Below are 18,292 nucleotides of genomic sequence, written 5' to 3'. Positions count from 1 at the left end.
TTACAGTGCAAATATTTGTAATAAAAATAATATACACTTTGATTTTAATTACAACACAGAATACAATATGTATGAAAATGTAGAAAAACAAAATATTTAATAAATTTCAATTGTTATTCTATTATTTAACAGTGCAATTAAAACTGTGATTAATCGTGATTAATTCTTTTAATCGCGACTCATTTTTTTTTTAGTTAATTGCATGAGTTAACTCCTATTAATTGACAGCCCTAGTTTCTTTGCAACATTCCTCTGTACAAAGCCTAACTCACTTAGACAGGCACTATGATGTAATTGCCTGTCTTTTACTCTCAGTCCCAGAAAAGACAAACAGCCTCTGTGATTTCCTGAATTTCTTGAACCTAGTCAAATAGAAAGCAAATGCTTTCTTGGCATCTGAGATCATAACTTTCACTCCCCTGGATGAGAGCGAGGGTTTAGGAAAAAATACTGGTAAGTTAATTGACTGGTTAAAATGAAGTTCTATTACCACCTTAGGGAAGAATTTAGGGTGTGGGTGAATTACCACTTCCTTGGTTATTTTATTGGAAAGGTGAAATAAGGAACATTATCCCAAAGACTAGTAGAAATGCATCCAATATGGAACTAGTGGTCTGCCCTTGCTCTTGAGGAAAACCTTTGACTTTTGGAGTTGTCTTGTTCTGAATAGGTCTCTCTCTGGATATCCTCGTAGAGAGAAGATTTTGTTTGCCACTGAGTTCTTGAGTGATCCATAGTGCTAATCATGTAAGTTCCTGATCAGTCGATTTGTGAGGATGCTGTCCTTGACTGCTATGGGATAAATGTTGTGCCAAATGTACCATTCCCACAAAGGCACAGCTTCTTTGAACATCTGGATGGAATCAGTTCCTCCTTGCTTGTTCAAATAAAAAATTGTTGCTGTATTGTCTGTGATTACTTGCACTACCCTGCCCAACAAATTGATCTTAATTCTAGTATGCTGATATACAGATTCTTCTTTCAGGAATTCCAATGACTATGAAATGACAGTTCCAGTTCTGTCCAGTTTTCTTACATGTAAAATTAAAGGGAAACCCCATCTTATTTTCTGTACCTTAAAGCACTTATAAACCCCCTGACCCCACATAAGAAAGGCCATACTGATTCAGACCAATGGTCCGTCTAGCTCAGTATCCTGTCTTCCGAGAGAGGTCAATGACAGATGCTTCAAAGGGAACGAACAGAACAGGGCAATTGTCAAGTGATCCATCCCCTGTAAAAAGAAGAACAGGAGTACTTGTGGCACCTTAGAGACTAACAAATTTATTAGAGCATAAGCTTTCGTGGACTACAGCCCACTTCTTCGGATGCATATATGCCTTTTCAGCTTGGAAAAAAGAGCACTAAGAGAGGATATGATAGAGGTATATGAAATCATGCATATATGCATCCGAAGAAGTGGGCTGTAGTCCACGAAAGCTTATGCTCTAATAAATTTGTTCCAGTTCTGTCCAGTTCCAGTTCTGTTCCAGTTCTGTCCAGTGGGCTGTAGTCCACGAAAGCTTATGCTCTAATAAATTTGTTAGTCTCTAAGGTGCCACAAGTACTCCTGTTCTTCTTTTTGCAGATACAGACTAACACGGCTGCTACTCTGAAACCATCCCCTGTAGTCCATTCCCAGAATCTGGCAGTCAGAGGCCTATGGACACCCAGAGCATGGGGTCGCATCCCTGACCATCTTAGCTAACACCTGTTGATAGACCTGTCCTCCATGAACTTATCTAAATCTTTTTTATATACTTTTGGCCTTCACAGCATCCCCTGTAACGAGTTCCACAGGTTGACTGTGCATTGTGTGAAGAAGTACTTTCCTTTGTTTATTTTATACCGGCTGCCTATCAATTTAATTGGGTGACCCCTGGTGCTTTTGTTACGCGAAGGGGTAAATAACACTTCCTTATTCACTATCTCCACACCATTCATGATTTCATATACCTCTATCATATCCTCTCTTAGTGCTCTTTTTTCCAAGCTGAAAAGTTCCTGTCTTTTTACTCTCTACTCAGATGGAATCTGTCCCATACCCTTAATCATTTTTGTTGCCCTTCTCTTTACCTTTTCCAATAAGTTATCAGTACTGAAATCTTCCATTTGACTCAATATTCAATGAGAACCCAGTGTAAAGGACTAGAATGATAGACTCAACACCCTATGTTGCTACATAGGCAGGCTGTATTCCAAACCAGCTGAACCTTTCTAGGTCAACAGTTTCACTCCTAATCAAACCTGGGGATCACCAATGCATAGATTACTGTGACGGAGTATGAATCCAACAGGATGGGGAAGAATGTCCTAGCTAATTGTACATAGAAAAGGCATTGTTTGCAATCATAACTACCTGTATATGGAGTGAGGAGACTAAAAGGACCCCAAGTCTATAGACCATCTTGACCATCCGTGGGAAGAAAGCCTTAAGGCCATTATGGAGAGGGAGAATTCTTTGAAATGCTTCCCTCTCCTCACTGCTATCACTTTCTTTTTGCCTGGGTTTGGCTTCGGTCAGCTGCCCTTCATTCAAGTGTTTATGTTCCTTGGGCACTAGCAGAGCTGGGGCAGCTGGAATTGGATGTAATGCATTATGTTGTCCACATACTGCTGGCATTTCAGTCCATGTCATCTCACTATCTCTCCAAATTGCTTCATACAAAGTGAAGAGATTGGAGAGAGGATTGATCCCGGATTAACTTCACAGGTAAGGGCTTTGCAGGCAGGCACAGCAGCAGCCTATTATGACCCTCTCAACACATCCCCATAACCTCTGCTAAATCTGTATAGCGAGACAGCACAATCCCATAATCAATGGCTGCAAATATCTCATAGATCCAGCTGTGTGAATACTGGCATATGCCCCTTGTCCGCAGACAAGAAGTCATCCATCAGGTTTCTCCTTCCCAAAAACTACACTGACAGAAACAAGAGTTTTCCATTGCTGGCAGCAGCATGAGAAGGTGCTTGAATCGACAGGGTAGTCTATGAAAAAACATCTATTCCTCTCTACTATCCCTTAGCAGCAATGGCAGCTACAATTATTTCCCACCACCACCATCAGTGGGAGAATGGACCAATAAGTAAGCTTTAAGTGTTACTCTTCCATCCAATGGAGCATGGAATTTTTTTTTGTTTTTTTACAGGCTATGCCACCACAATGCGTGGGTGGGGGTGAGGGCTGCAAAATCTCTCAAAACTGCTACTAGCAGAGAGAGGAGCATTTTCCTCCCTCTGTTTGGTGACAGGACCAAGATCCCCCATCTTCATGTTAGTTATGTAATTCAAAACCTAAAGTATCTCTATGACCCCTTTCTGCACTAAAAGGAGGTGATTTGCAAGCTCTGACTCCTCCCACATCATAACACCAACAATGTTGGGGAGTGTCAAACAAACCTCTCTCATCCAAGGCATCTGGTTCAGCAGTAGACCAACACTTAATAAATCCATTACACATCAGCTTGCCTTCCTACTCATAGATGGATCTGGAGTTCTCATTTAGAGCTAATGCAAAGGCACATACCAACACAGTCTGATTCTGCTCTCAGACCAGTTTTAGAGTTAGAGTTATGCCCACTTCAGTGGTATAACTCTAATGTCTTTACAATGAGGTCAGAGCACAATCAAGCCCCAGGAGCTTCAGTTTATGCAGTTCAATGTCAGTGGGCAGAGGAATTCTCATTCATAATCTGGTTTCCAATAAGAGATCCATGTTCTAGTCTGCACCATCAAATCTGGCTACATGACGCCACAGTGCCAGCTCATCTCTTTCACTGTAGACTACTTGACAAATCACAATCCCAGACCCTAAGAGGTAGGCACGGAAGCAGGGTAGCCACCTTATTTCCATCACAACACAAATGCAAAAAAACCCCTCAAATCCTTTGAATGCAATATCATGTTCATATCCCTACTAAGCCCACGACCCTGGACATCCTCTTCTCTACTTCCCAACATTTCAGAGACCTGCTGCCCTTTCCCTAGTGCCCCTTCACATCTTCATTCACACATCCCTGCCCTCCAAGCACTTGGCCACTCTCCTGTTTTTCATAGTGCTGCTTTCTAGTGTTGAAAGAACCAAGCAGATAGTAAATGAGGCTATGTGGGAGGCGGACAGAATGTGGATGTGCGGGGCAAAAGGAAGCAAGGTTCCTAGGGGCAAAAGGGTTGTTTGCAGAGAAGAGGGCTATATTAGGGAAATCAGTGCTATTCAAAGAGGTGAGGGGATCCCAGACCCTGAGTCCCAGTGCCTCAGTCTTTTAAGGGCTCCCTCTACTTTCCTGCCTTAGCTTCCCCAGCAGAGATCCCTCAATTAAGCTGAGGCAACATTGCCATGAGTAGCCTTTCAAGCACCATGCCTTGGCATCAAAGGCCTGAGAGCCCACCTCAGACACCTGCCCAGTTCACAGCATTGCTCTCCCTAATCCAGGCCCCTCTGCACATAACCCATCCTCCATAAGACCCATGCACATGTCTGGTCTTCTCCCCCTATTCTAACATTACCACTAAATTCCTCTGTCCACCTTACCCATGCAGAAACCTCGGATTCCCCTTCCCCTTGCCATCTCCAACCAACTTCCTATCATTCCCACATATTTCTGTTCACACCCCCCCAGACATCCCCACTCTCACCCACCCACTGTTTCCTTTTTGCCCAATCTGTCTCAAGGCTTTCATAGACAACCAAAATGTTAAAGTAGAACAACATATGTTTCTTTATGACTAAAACAGTTAAATTCCACAGTTTCATATCCGGGAAGCTTACTTGGCAAGTTTACATGTTTTTTTAACAATTAATTACAATGTTAAAATATTATCTTGTCTTACATAAATAAACCAAGCAATCATTTGTAAAATAAGGAACAAATTCACCAGTATCTGTGAAGCAGCCATAAATCCATTTTTAACTGGCCACTGTAAATTGATTGATTTGCACTGCTCCAAAGTAGCACAAAGCTGCCAGAACCTGTTGGTTTATCTGGCTCTAACAATAATTTAAAGCCCCCCCAAAATTCCCAAGTAAAAACATCGTTAAATTGGAATTAAGATGGAGAGTACACATCAGGAATTTATGGACAAAAACCACTAAAATAATGGTTATAATTGTAGCTAAAACAAGAATTACAAATCCAGAAAATTCAGAGTTAAGATTAACCTTAAAAGACATCCAAAATGTTAAGGCATGTAAATGTACAGTGAAGGCACCCAATTAACTTTTTTGCTCTGTACAACATAAAATAACCATATGGCTATTATTATTAAGGCATTTCAGTCTTTGTGGTCCCACCTTAACTGAAACTGCATTTTAACACTGAATTCACTTTTTTCATTTTTTTCCCTCCCCTATGGTGTTACTTAGGACCAAATTAAGGTTGTCTGGGAGACACCTAAATTCTCTTCCTTAACCTCAAAGATTATAATAGTTTTAGTTTCATTTTGGAGGGACCTAGAATGTTACACCACAAGAAAATCAACATAATTTTTTAATTAAATTTGGCAAATAAGGCCTTCTACAGTGCTCATTCTCTTACCGGTATCTATGAACAAATATACCCTTAAAAATAGAGTTCATCATATTTTCGATTTCATCTTGGTTTTCTTGCAGCTGCAAAAAAGAAATAAAAGAACACTAATATTTCAGACTGGCATCCTGATAATTTATAGTACTAGCATCCTGAAACATTATACTACTAGCTTTGAGAAGTATGCTTCATTCAAAGGTATTATAATTAGCATTTCTCTTCCTCCCAATAGGCATAAATAAAAACATTTTATACATATATAGTGCTTTCATGGAAGGAAGTTAATACATCCTACAAATATTAATGAATTTCGATTGCGAAACAGCCCTTTGACTAAGTATGATCCCCCTTCTTTGCAAAGGAAATTGAGGCAAGGAGAAATTAAGTGCCCAATTCTGCTGACCACCATCAATCTTCATTTAAGTAAGTGGATTTGCAAGTGCTCAGCATCTCTGGAAATCAGGCCACTTAAGAGGCCTAATTATGAATTTAGAAGAGTAAATTTTTCAAACTTGTGGCCCCAATTCAAGAAAGCATTAAAGCATCTGCTTGGCTTTAAGTATGTGCTTAACTCCCATTGATTTCAATGCACATGCTTAATGTTAAGCAAATGCTTAACTGCTTTACTGAATAGGGAAACTTTCTAGAATCAGTACCTAGTGCTTAAAGTTGGGGCTAGTCTCCTGATACCCAGTCTTGTGCCCTAAAGTGAAGATCTACTGTAAAAACAGACCCTCTAAAAAAATGGCATAATGGGGATTCACATTTATTCTCCCTGATTGATTTCTGTATCAAATATGCTGATTTTACAAGTAAAATCATTTCTTTTCTGAGTTCCTGTTCTGAAAACTCATCCTTGGAAAGAGTTCAAATGAATTATTGACATCTTGCATGTCACCACTAGGACTATTAAATCTACTGACAAATTATGTCTTCCACTTACACCTGTATAACTCTGGTGTTTCCAATTGGGATTTACAGGTGTAACTAACTGGAAATTAGTAAGTAACTCTACTGATCATGTGCAAAACTGAATAGAATCCAGCTTACTCAGTTTCAGCTGTGTTGGCTTTGCATGACTTAGGGCTTGTCTTCATACAAAAACTATAGATAAAGTGGCACACCTCCCCCCCTCCCAAATGTCAACACAGTAATAATGGTATAAATATGTTTATGTCAATACATCTTATTCCCATATGGAAAAGGGAATAAGCTACATTGGTATAAGCACATTTATACCAGTATAACTGCATCCACTCTGGATTGTTCTTGTATAACCATGACTAAAAAAGCATCCCCCAACTGATATAACTACACCAATACAAAATTTGTATGTAGACCAGGTATAACAGGAAAAAACAGTAAAACCTTACTTTTGTCACTAAATTAAGTAAATATGACTCAGATTACACGAAAAGAACAGATCTGTTGAGAAGGGTGCCGCCCATTTTACATAATCTTTTTTCAAGGCATAACTGCCTTTACCACACAAAACCATAATTGATTCATCAAGGAGGGCATTAACTCTTCCTTTTTATCATTCACAGCATTTCTTAATATCAAAGTATAACACTACAAACTGCAGAAATGGAAATATTTCACGTCCTCAATACAAGGCCTCAATATAGGATTGCCAGTATAGATTGTACAGATATATATAATAATTAATATTTTTTTCAATATAACATATGAAGGCCAGAAGGGAACATTATGATAATTTAGTCTGACCTCTTGCATAGCACAGACCAGATAATTTCAACAAGTGATTTCGTTTATAATACTTATCATTTCTATAATACCTTCCATGTGAAGATCTCAATGCAATCTGTAAAAACGAATAGTTAAGCCTCACACTTTAGGGTTGCCAATTTTGGTTGGAGATATTCATGGAGATTTCATCACATGACAATCTTTAATTCAAGATTAATCTTTAATTCCTTGAGGCTCCAGGACAATCCCAGAGGGTTGGCAGCCCTTCTTCTCTGAGAGGAGAGGAAGCATTATATACCACCTTACATATGGAAAAAACTGAGGTACCCAGGAGTTAAGGAGTTGATTTAGTTGGGGATTGGTCCTGCTTTGAACAGGGGGGTTGGACCAGATGACCTCCTGAGATCCCTTCCACCCCTGATATTCTAGGATTCTATGAAGGGCTAAATTTTCAAAAAATTGCACACACAAATCCCCATAGGCACATTTATTCCATAGTCCAAGCAAGGAATAAGTGCAAAAGGGACAGTTGGGTACATACAGTCCCTGTACAATGCAAAAGGATGAGTATACACAAAAGGACAGGATTGTGGGAGTGGCTTCAAGGACAGGCAACATAATATTTTCGGACTCAAGCCAATTTAGACACACAAATTAGAGGATTAAGCACGTGAAGTCGCAAGGGAATAGGCTGAGCTAGTTTTTACTCAGTACTGCCTATGCTGACCTCATATCCTATACAAAAGCAGCAGCAGCTGAGGCACGAGCCACAGACAGAGCCACATGAACAGACACATATGGCTGGAGTCATCCTAGATGAGGCAGAAGAAGAGAAGGACAATGAGGATAAAGATGGGCACAGAGCCTTGTTCACTCTGAGGAAGAACTGGAATCCAAGGAGGAATTCTGAAATGAACTGTTAATTTACACAGAAATGAGGTAAGTATCTGTGATGGGGTGTCCACCCCACACAAGATTGGAAGGGGTTATTGCCCCTACCTAACTGCCCAGGCTGCACTTGAAGGAGGAGCCAGGGCACAGGGACTTGATTAGATAGGGAGGCTCAGCTAGACAGGAACCGAGGGACCTGCATAAAGCCCTGAAAGCAGAAGGGGGTTGCAGGGAAATAGGCTGCAGTAACTCCCTGGGAGAAGGGAATTGGGAGGCTGGCAAAACAGGGGGGAACCAGGAAGGTAGAAAAGGCCCAGGGGGAAAGCAGCAAGGTAGGACAATGCAGGTCTTAGCTGCTGACTGGAGGGCCCCTGAGCTGGAAGCCAGAGTAGAAGGCTCCCTGGTTCCCTTACCAGCTCCTGGGCACACGGCATAGACCAGGCAAAGGACAGTGGACTGGCTGGGAAAATTTGTTTCAGAAATACTTTGTGGAGCACGCAAGGGGGAACTACATAGTGACCTGGACGGAATGCCGAGTCATGAAGAGGAGGCTGTGGTTCTCAGAGGGAGATGGGCCTGGAAGTGAGAAAGGACAACGGGTATGGACACTGCCAGAGGAAGGCGGCACCTGGCAGAGTTAATCCCCAGGACGGCCAGGAGGAGGCACGATCAACGGTAAGTGGACCCCATGACAATATCAAAGAAAAGTCAAGGATGCAAGAGTGAAGTTTATAAATAATATGGGGGAGGCAGTAACATAAGGTAGGAATAAACAATCAGTTTTCAGAATGGAGAGAGGTAAATAGTGGTGTCCCCCAGAGGTCTGTACTGGTACCAGTACAGTTCAACATATTCATAAATTATCTGGAAAAAGGGGTAAACAGTGAGGTGGCAAAATTTGCAGATGATACAAAACTATTCATGATAGTTAAGTCCAAAGCAGACTGCGAAGCATTACGAAGGAATCTCACAAAACTGGGTGACTGAGCAACAAAATGGCAGATGAAATTCAATGTTGATAAATGCAAACTGATGCAAACTGGAAAACATAATCCCAACTAAACATATAAAATGATGGGGTCTAAATTAGCTGTCAACCTGTGGAACTCTTTTCCAGGGGATGTTTTGAAGACCAAGGCTATAACAGGATTCAAAAAACAACTAGATAAATTCATGGAGGATAGGTCCATCAATGGCTATTAGCCAGGATGGGCAGGGATGGTGTCCCTAGCCTCTGTTTGCCAGAAACTGGGAATGGGCGACAAGGGATGGATCACTTGATGATTACCTGTTCTGTTCATTCCCTCTGGGGCACCTGGCATTGGCCACTGTCGGAAGACTGGATACTGAGCTAGATGGACCTTTGGTCTGACCCAGTATGGCCGCTCTTATGAGTACAGAAAAAGAGGACAAAGGAATACACAGACATTCAGTTCAAATGGGAAAATGAGCTGCAATGTACAAGATTCAATGGGGTAGGTCACGGGACAGGATGGAGGGTTCACTCCCTTTTTTTTCCTCAGTGTTTTCCACAGTGGCTCTGAGATTAGCTGAGAATGGACCCACAATAGCTGGCCACTGTGTTGAGCAGCAGTAGCAACTGGAAGCACAGCAGGGCACTGGCCCCTTCCACAACTAGTGCTGTTGGTGCAGAGTCACTGAGGTGGGATGGCCTGAGGTGGGATGTCTCCATGAGTCGACATGTTGGTCTCTGCCATCTCAACATGGTTCAGCGCTGCTGAGAGACTATGTTCTGAGCCAACTGTTGATGAAAATGATTGCCTTGAGATTTGTAAATTATCTTCCACTGTTATTGCTTCCGTACCATCAGCCATGACACTGGCACGAGTGCCTGCCATTTATCTTGGCCCAGTTCTGGGTGTTCCTCTTTCATATCCAGGAGGAAATACAGGCTCTATTTATAAATTACCATATCAGTCTCCACCCCCCAGGTAATTCCCCCAAAGAGAGTGTTGGCCAGCTAAGAATCTCCATCCATCTGATGCCTCAGCTAGCTAAAGGGTCTAGTAAGATAGCAAGTTGTGGACTGGCAGAAGCTGCCAACACACGAAAACCAAACGAGCAATAAAGATCACTTGGGCAATCAGAAATGAACTGGCAATCACAGACAATAGGACACCGACAGGACATCAAAGAAGCCTCTAATCTTTTTGTTTTGGTCACAAGGCGAGTCAGTGATGCATTAAAAAAAAATCTGTTTATTTCTGCTAATGTCACTAGCTGCTCATTGCTAATGTGTCCAGACCAGCAATCTCCTGCATGAGTTTATGATGATGGTCTAGGCCACCTACTGAGTCATCTGCTGTTCTCCCTCAATTTAGCTAGATGGCCCTTCACAACTCTTTATGGTCAATTTGTCCTTGGAATGTACATGCAGGTTTCTCCATCATCCTTGATCTCATAATCCTCCGGGGCCTATCCATAGCACTGACACTGTCAGTTATTTTTCTCTGATCAGTGTTCATCTTACAGAGCAAATCTCTAGAAGCCTTGGTTCCTGAACCAATATTTCCTCAGTGAGGAACTTCACCTTCTTTTTGCTATCTTTTGGGACCATCACCAAAACAGATAAGGCAATGCTATCAGGATTGTTGATAGCATGTCCAACTCTGTAGTGGGTGATTTTCTATGTGCAGAGTGAATCTGCATCTTAATGAGCTATCAGCACATGCTACTCTGGCAGGTGTGGGCATAGCAACATAATGGTCTCAAGCTGCAGTGGGGGAGGTTTAGGTTGGATATTAGGAAAAACTTTTTCACTAGGACAGTGGTGATGCTCTGGAATGGGTTACCTAGGGAGATGATGGAATATCCTTCCTTAGAGATTTTTAAGGTCAGGCTTGACAAAGCCCTGGCTGGGATGATTTAGTTGGGGATTGGTCCTGCTTTGAGCAGGAGGTTGGACTAGATGACCTCCTGAGGTCCCTTCCAACCCTGATATTCTATGATTCTATTATCCCTAAGTAGCCTGCCAAACTGGCACCCATGTTTTGAATATCTGTCAATCATTTGGATATGCTGCCTCTGGCTCGACTCAGGAATCTTTAAAGCACAATGTGCTTGTGAAGAGACATACATATGACCATTGGCTGTTCCTTTAGCCACCTTGTGCCTGTTCACTAAACACGTCCTCTGAAAATTTTGGCTAGCGGATCACAAGAGAGCAAGTCGAGGGACAAGAGAGAGACGCCAACAAGCCTGGAAGGGACAGAACACAGCAATAAGGGTTAGCAGGAGCTCATTGACCATCTCATTGGTGCATAAGCATCAAGATAGAAGGGGGCTATTTGGCAGAGATATTTTCAGAGCTTTGTGTACTCTGAGTTTTCAAGTCCATGGAATTTGATGCAGAATCTACCTGATGTTGCAGAAATGTGATCCAGAATCTACATATTCATATGTAAGAATTAGAGCCCACAATTAAATACCTGGTTGCCTAAAGTTAGACCCAAATTAAGTGGCCCAATTTTCACAGATGCTGAGCACCTCTGAAGTCAATTTGGGCTAAAGATGCTGGGTGTCTTTTGATATCAGGACACTTTTATTTAGGTTCCTAAATATAGACTGAAGTGCTTAATTTTAGGCACCCAGGCTTGAAAATTTTGACTTAGGTTTCCAGTCCTTTTGGTTGCGAAGAGAACCTTACAAATATGAATCAAGTGCAAACCAGTGCAGTGTTGTCTTCCTGACTCAGGAGACAGCCCAGAAAGCTTTAAAAAGGTGTGCTGTGCCCATTCATAGAATCATAGAAACGAAGGGCTGGAATTAAGTCCAAACCCCTGTGCTGTGGCAGCACCAAATAAACCTAGACCAGCAGTTCTCAAACTGTGGGTCAGGACCCCAAAGTGGGTCGTGACCCCATTTTAATGGGGTTGCCACAGCCAATATTAGACTTGCTGGGACTAAGGGCTGAAGCTGAAGCCCAAGCTCCACCCCCACCCAGGGCAGCGGCCCCCTCTCCCCTGACCCAGGGTGGCAGGGCTCGGGCTGTGGCCCCACTCCCCCCACCCCAGGCGGCCGGGCTCGGGCCCTCCCCTTGGGGTCATGTAGTAAATTTGTTGTTGGAAGGGGGTCACGGTACAATGAAGTTTGGGAAGCCTTGGCCTAGACCCTCCCTGACAGGTATTTGTCTAACCTGATTTTTTTAAATGTCCTGCCTTGGAAACCTATTCCAGTGCTTAACTACCCTTAGAGTTAGAAAGATTTTCCTAATATCTAACATAAATCACCCTTGCTGCAGAGCAAGCCCATTACTTTTTGCCCTACTTTCAGTAACATGGAGAATAACTGATCACTGTTCTCTTTCTAACAGCACTTAATACATTTGAAGACTATTAGGCTCCCCCTCAGTCTTCTTTTCTCAAGATTAAACATAACCAGTTTTTTAAATCTTTCCTCATAGGTCACGTTTTCTAAATGTTTTATTTTTGTTTCTATCTTCTGGATTCTCTACAATTCCTCCACATCTATCCTTAAGTGTGGCACCCAGAACTGAGCACAGTACTCTAGCTGAGGCCTCACCAGTACCAAATAGAGCGGGACAATTACTCCCACATCTTACACGCCTGTTAATACACTCCAGAACGATATTAACCTTTTCTGCAGTTACATCACAATGTTCACTCATGTCCAATTGATGATCCAATGGAACCCCAGATCCTTTTCAGCAGTACTACTACCTAACCAGTTATTTCCCATTTTGTACTTGTGCATTTAATTTTTTTCTTCCTAAATGTAGCACTTGGCTTTTATCTCAACTGAATTTCATCTTGCTGAATTCAGACCAATTCTCCAATTTGTCAAGCTTATTTTGAATACTAATCCTGTCCTCCAAAGTGCTTGCAATCCCATCAGATTGGTGCCATCTGCAAATTTTATAGGCATACTCTCCACTTCATTATCTAAGTCAATAACAAAACTATTCAATAGTATTGGACCCAGGACTGACCCCTCCGGGACTCCACTAGATATGCCCACCCAGTAACAGTGAATCATTGATACCTACTCTTTGAGCACAGTATTTCAACCAATTTTGCACCCACCTAATAGCAATTTCATCTAAACCGAATTTCCCTAGTTTGCTTATGAGGCTGTCATGTGGGATAGTGTCCAAAGTATTACTAAAATCAAGATATATCACATCTATTGCTCCCCCGCAGTAACCCTGTCAAATTAGGTTAGTTAGACATGATTTGTTCTTGACAAATCCATGCTGGCTATTCCTTATAACTCTATTATTCTCTAGGTGCTTACAAATTGATTAATAGTTTGTTCCAGTATCTTTCCAGATATCAAAGTTAGGCTGACTGATCTCTAATTCCTCAGGTCCTCTTTGTTCTCCTTTTTAAAGAAAAGTACTAAGCTTCCCTTCTCCATTCTTCTGAGACCTCACCCATCCTCCAGGAGTTCTCAAAGATAATTACTAATGGTTCCAAGATTGCTTTAGCTAGTTTCTCAAGTACCATAGGATGAATGTCATCAGGCCCTACCAACTTGAATACATCTAACTTATCTAAATATTCTGTAACCTGTTCTTTCCCTATTTTCCCCCTTGTTAATATTAATTGTGTTGAGTATCTAGTCGGCATTAGTCTTTTTAGTGAAGACCGAAACAAAATAGGCATTAAACACTTTGACTTTATTGATGACTTCAATTATTAGCTTTCCTTCTCTGCTAAGCAGAGGACCTACACTTTCTTTTGTCCTTCTTTTGCTCCTAATGCATTTAAAGAGCCTCTTTTGTGTTCCTGGCTCATTCCCCTCAGAGACAGAGTACAGACTCTTGAGATCTGAGTGGCTGAACTGGAGAGGTATATATAGAGGAGACTTTCAGGGCCACAGTAGAGCAATCTCACCCTCAGTCTGACTGCCTCTGTGCTGTTGAGGAGGATGAAAGTCTCAAGGAAAAATAACATCAAGCTGGAACAGAGGGAAACGATCTTATAGTTGGGACACTCAATCCAGATGATGTCATAGTATCCTCTTGTGTGGGTGGGGATCCCAGTTATTAGGAAGAGATAGGTAATAGTAATGGTAATAATAATTATTAGAAATACACATAGCTGGGTTTGTGGTCCAAACAAACCATGTACGAATCCCTATTCTCTTCATCAACAAACACTAGCACCTCATAGGCCTGCCAAGGGTTATGCATCTCACGTGGCCATCATGTATCTGACAGGTCTGTCATGCATTCCTGCAGAAGTGGTAAAATGTTACCCATTTCTTGTATACCTATTATGGAGGCAGCAGTTGCAGCTCCATAGTTAATACCAAGTTGAGTTTCCCCCAAACTTGGGTCCAGAATGAATTTTCTCTGAATTTACAAGTAAATCCATTAATGAATTACATTTCATTTTTAAATGGTTCCTTTGAGAAATTTAACATTTGTGTCAGTCTTTTCTTTGCCCAGAATGATCTAAACAACAGTGTGATAAACTGGGAAATATCTGTATTATTTCTTAGAAGTATGGTGTGCCCTTCTATGTATTTGTTGAACATGGATTGTTTGATATGGAATTAAATTAAAAGGGGCTGTTAAAGCAGTGGTTGTCAACCAGAGATATACGTACCCCTAGGGGTATGCAGAGGTCTTCCAGGGAATACATTAACTCATCTAGAGATTTGCCTAGTCTTACAACAGGCTGCATTAAAAAGAATTAGCAAAGTCAGTACAAACTAAAATTTCATACAGACTTTATACTGCTCTGTATACTATTCACTGAAATGTAAGTACAATATTTATATTCCAATTTATTTATTTTATAATTATAAGATAAAAATGAGAAAGTAAGTAATTTTTCTGTAACAGTGTGCTGTGACACTTTTGTATTTTTATGTCTGATTTTGTAAGCAAGTAGTTTTTAAGTGAGGTGAAACTTGGGGGTACAAGACAAATTCGTTTCCTGAAAGGCGTACAGTAGTCTGGAAAGGTTGAGAGCCACTGTGTTAAAGGAACCAAGAAGGAAAGGTAAAATTATGACACAGATAAGAGTCCCTGAAATCTGTTTATAGGGAAATACACCCTACCTGGCTCCAGTCAGACTAAGAACAGCTTACTCTTCCCAAAGCTAAACCTAGGACCAAAAAGGAGGATACTAAATATTAGAGCATCCTGGATTTAGAAAAGGATAGAGTGTATAATGAATAGCCCAGGACATCAGTGAGAACTGATAAGCTGGCAAGGAGATAAGGAGGGAGAGAGAAGCTGAAACTGCTTCTTTTTAGGAAACAAATCTGAAGTACAGTCCCACATTGATGTGTCAATAGAAGAGGAGAACAAATAGATAAATTAAACAATAAGAAGTCACCAGGACCAGATGGTATTCACCCAGGAGTTCTGAAGGAACTTAAATGTAAAATTGCAGAGCTATTAACTGTAGTATGTAACCTATCACTGAAACAAGCCTCTGTACCAGATACCTGGAAGGGAGCTAATGTAACACTAATTTTTTTTAAAGGGCTCCAAAGGCGATACTGGCAATTACAGGCTGATGAATGTAATTTCAGTACCAGGCAAAATGGTAGAAACTATAGTAAAAACAGAATTATCAGACACACAAACACAATTTGTTGGGGAAGAGTCAACACCGCTTTTGTATATGGAAAAGATGCATCACCAATCTATTAGAGTTCGTTGAGGGTGTCACCAAAAATGTGGATATGGGTGATCCAGTGGATACAGTGTATTTGGATTTTCAGAAAGCCTTTAACAAAGCTATAGACTCTTAAGGAAACTAGGTAGTCATGGTATAAGAGGGAAGTTCCTCTCGTGGATCAGTAACTGGCTAAAAGATAGGAAAAATAGGGTAGAAATAAATGGTCAGTTTTCTCAATGGAGAAATGTAAATAGCCAGGTTTCCCCACGATCTGTAATGCGACCTTTGTTGTTCAACATATTCATAAATGATCTAGAAAAAGGAAATGAACAGTGCAAAGAAGAGTTTGCAGGTGATACATAATTATTTAAGATAGTTAAGTCCAAAGCTGACTGTGAAGAGTTATAGAGGGATCACACAAAACAGGGTGACTGGGCAACAAAATGGCATATGAAATTCTACTTTGCACTTATAAATGTTATGCACACTGGAAAAAATAATCCCAACTACATATACTTACACAATGGGGGACTGTACCATGGGAAGCAGCAACTCTGAAAAAAATATAGGGATTGTGGTGGATAATCAGCTGAATAAGAGCTCCCAGTGAGAAGCTGTGGCCAAAAAAGCAAATGTAATCCTTGGACGGATAAACAGGGGAATCTCAAGTAGTACTAGACAGGTCATTTTGTCTCTATTTTGACACTGGTGTGACCATTGCTGGAATACTGTGTCCAGTTCTGGTGTCCACAATTCAAGAGAAGAGCCACAAGAATGATTAAAGGATTTGAAAACGTTCCTTACAATGACAGATACAAGGAGCTCAATCTATTTAACTTAATAAAGAGAAGTTTAAGGGGTGACTTGATTACAGTCTATAAGGATCTTGATGGGAAACAGATATTTAATAATGGGCTCTTCAGTCTAGCAGAGAAAGGTATAACATCATCCAATGGCTGGAAATTGAAGTTAGACAAAATTCAACAGGAAATAAGGAGCAAATTTTTAATAGTGAGAGTAATTAACAGTTGAACTGCACAAGGTTAGTGGTAGATTCTCCATCACAGACAATTTTTTAAATCAAGATCGGATTTTTTCTAAGATATGCTGTAGGAATTATTTTGGAGAATTTCTATAGCCTATGTTATACAGGACCTTAGACTAGATGATCACAATGGTCCCTTCTGACCTTCAAATCTATGAAAAGGGGAAAAAACATCACAGGAAAGCTGTATTTATCCCAAACCCAAGTATTATAAATTAATGAAATTCAGATTAAAGATTACACTTCAAAAAAATCCAAAATATATGCACAGTTAAGGCACCCAACCAACCTTAATTCAACTTAACTCTGCATTGTAGTGACATCATGGGGGGGAAATTATTTAAAAAAAAAACATTAGTTTTAATCAATTTTATCTAGTCTCAGACAACAAACACTAAAATGCCTTTATCATAATCATATAATTTTTGCATGGCGTCACTACAGGGTACAGTTAAAGTTGTTTGGGTGACTTATCTGTGCAATTCTGGACATTATCATATTTTGATTTCTTTTAAGTGCAAACTTAACTCTGAATTTCCTGGGATCTAATACTTGATTTTTGGATAATTACATCATCCTCATAATGTTTTTTTCTCACCTAGTACCAGACTGGCATTTACCAAGTGACTTTAATATCCCCTTAGTTTGGTATTCTTTCAAAGTAAATGCAAAAAGAAGTAATGTCACTCTCTGAGCTACAGTTGTGCTGCGGAAAGGGAGAAGCGGGCAATACAGTTGGATGGAGCACAGAATCCGCTGCAAAATCTCATTGTTCTATTTTTAGCGAAAATCTGCATGCTATGCACAATACTGGACTAATTTGCCGCCTGCCTCATCACGTATATTAATCTTAAAAAATAGCCATCATTCTATATGTGCAGAAGAGCTAGTGCTTACAATCTTAGCTGTGTGTGTGTGAACCCAACACTTGACAATGTAGCCCTAAGTAATATGCTTGAGGACACAGAGAACTTCTTTGACGGAACTCATCTCTTGTTTCCCAGTATTGTGCTTGAACCACAAAACCAAACTCTCTCCCCAAGTACAGCACAAGAAAGCATGAATAATTTAAATTTCAAAATCTGTTTGGTGTACTTGATTAATTTGCTCCCCTTTGTGGAGAAGAGGTTAATGTAAACTAATTTGAAATTTTGCACTACAAACAGAAAACACATTTTCAAAATTATAAATACTATAAAAGGCTACATTTTTTTCAGGATATAACTTGTGCTTTAGATATTCTTTTACATGTTTTCAGGAGAGTGAATGATATAACTAGGAAAATAGCTTTGGATCTTTGACTTACCTCTTTCCTTTTTTGAAGCAGCAGCTCCAATCTTTCATTAGCTCTCTTACCAATCATTTTGTTTCTCTCAGCTTCATACTGCCTCTGTGTATTATCCTGGTGAATACTCAGGTTTAAGGCAACATTCACAAGAGCAGTCATAAGCTTCATAGCTGTAAAGAGTGGAAGATAAAGGAAGGTTACTCACCTGTAA

The 18,292-nt window shown here is 40.5% G+C and overlaps 1 protein-coding gene across 8 annotated transcripts in view; it reads right to left on the bottom strand.

Annotated features, from left to right (window-relative positions):
- The window catches only part of STAG1 (STAG1 cohesin complex component), a 391,540-nt gene that overhangs the window by 201,997 nt on the left and 171,251 nt on the right, over positions 1 to 18,292 (bottom strand). For all 8 annotated transcript variants that reach the window (XM_065557025.1, XM_065557022.1, XM_065557021.1 and 5 more), the window contains 2 exons: positions 18,100 to 18,251; positions 5,538 to 5,611 (listed from right to left, as the gene is read on the bottom strand). In XM_065557025.1, coding sequence (XP_065413097.1) covers positions 5,538 to 5,611; positions 18,100 to 18,251 — 226 coding nt within the window. The remainder of the gene's footprint in view (positions 1 to 5,537; positions 5,612 to 18,099; positions 18,252 to 18,292) is intronic.

This window comes from Chrysemys picta, chromosome 9, assembly GCF_011386835.1.
Source record: "Chrysemys picta bellii isolate R12L10 chromosome 9, ASM1138683v2, whole genome shotgun sequence".
Lineage (NCBI taxonomy): Eukaryota > Metazoa > Chordata > Testudines > Emydidae > Chrysemys > Chrysemys picta.
Note: the sequence above shows the minus strand (reverse complement) of the source record. Positions and strands in the feature narration are given on the sequence as shown.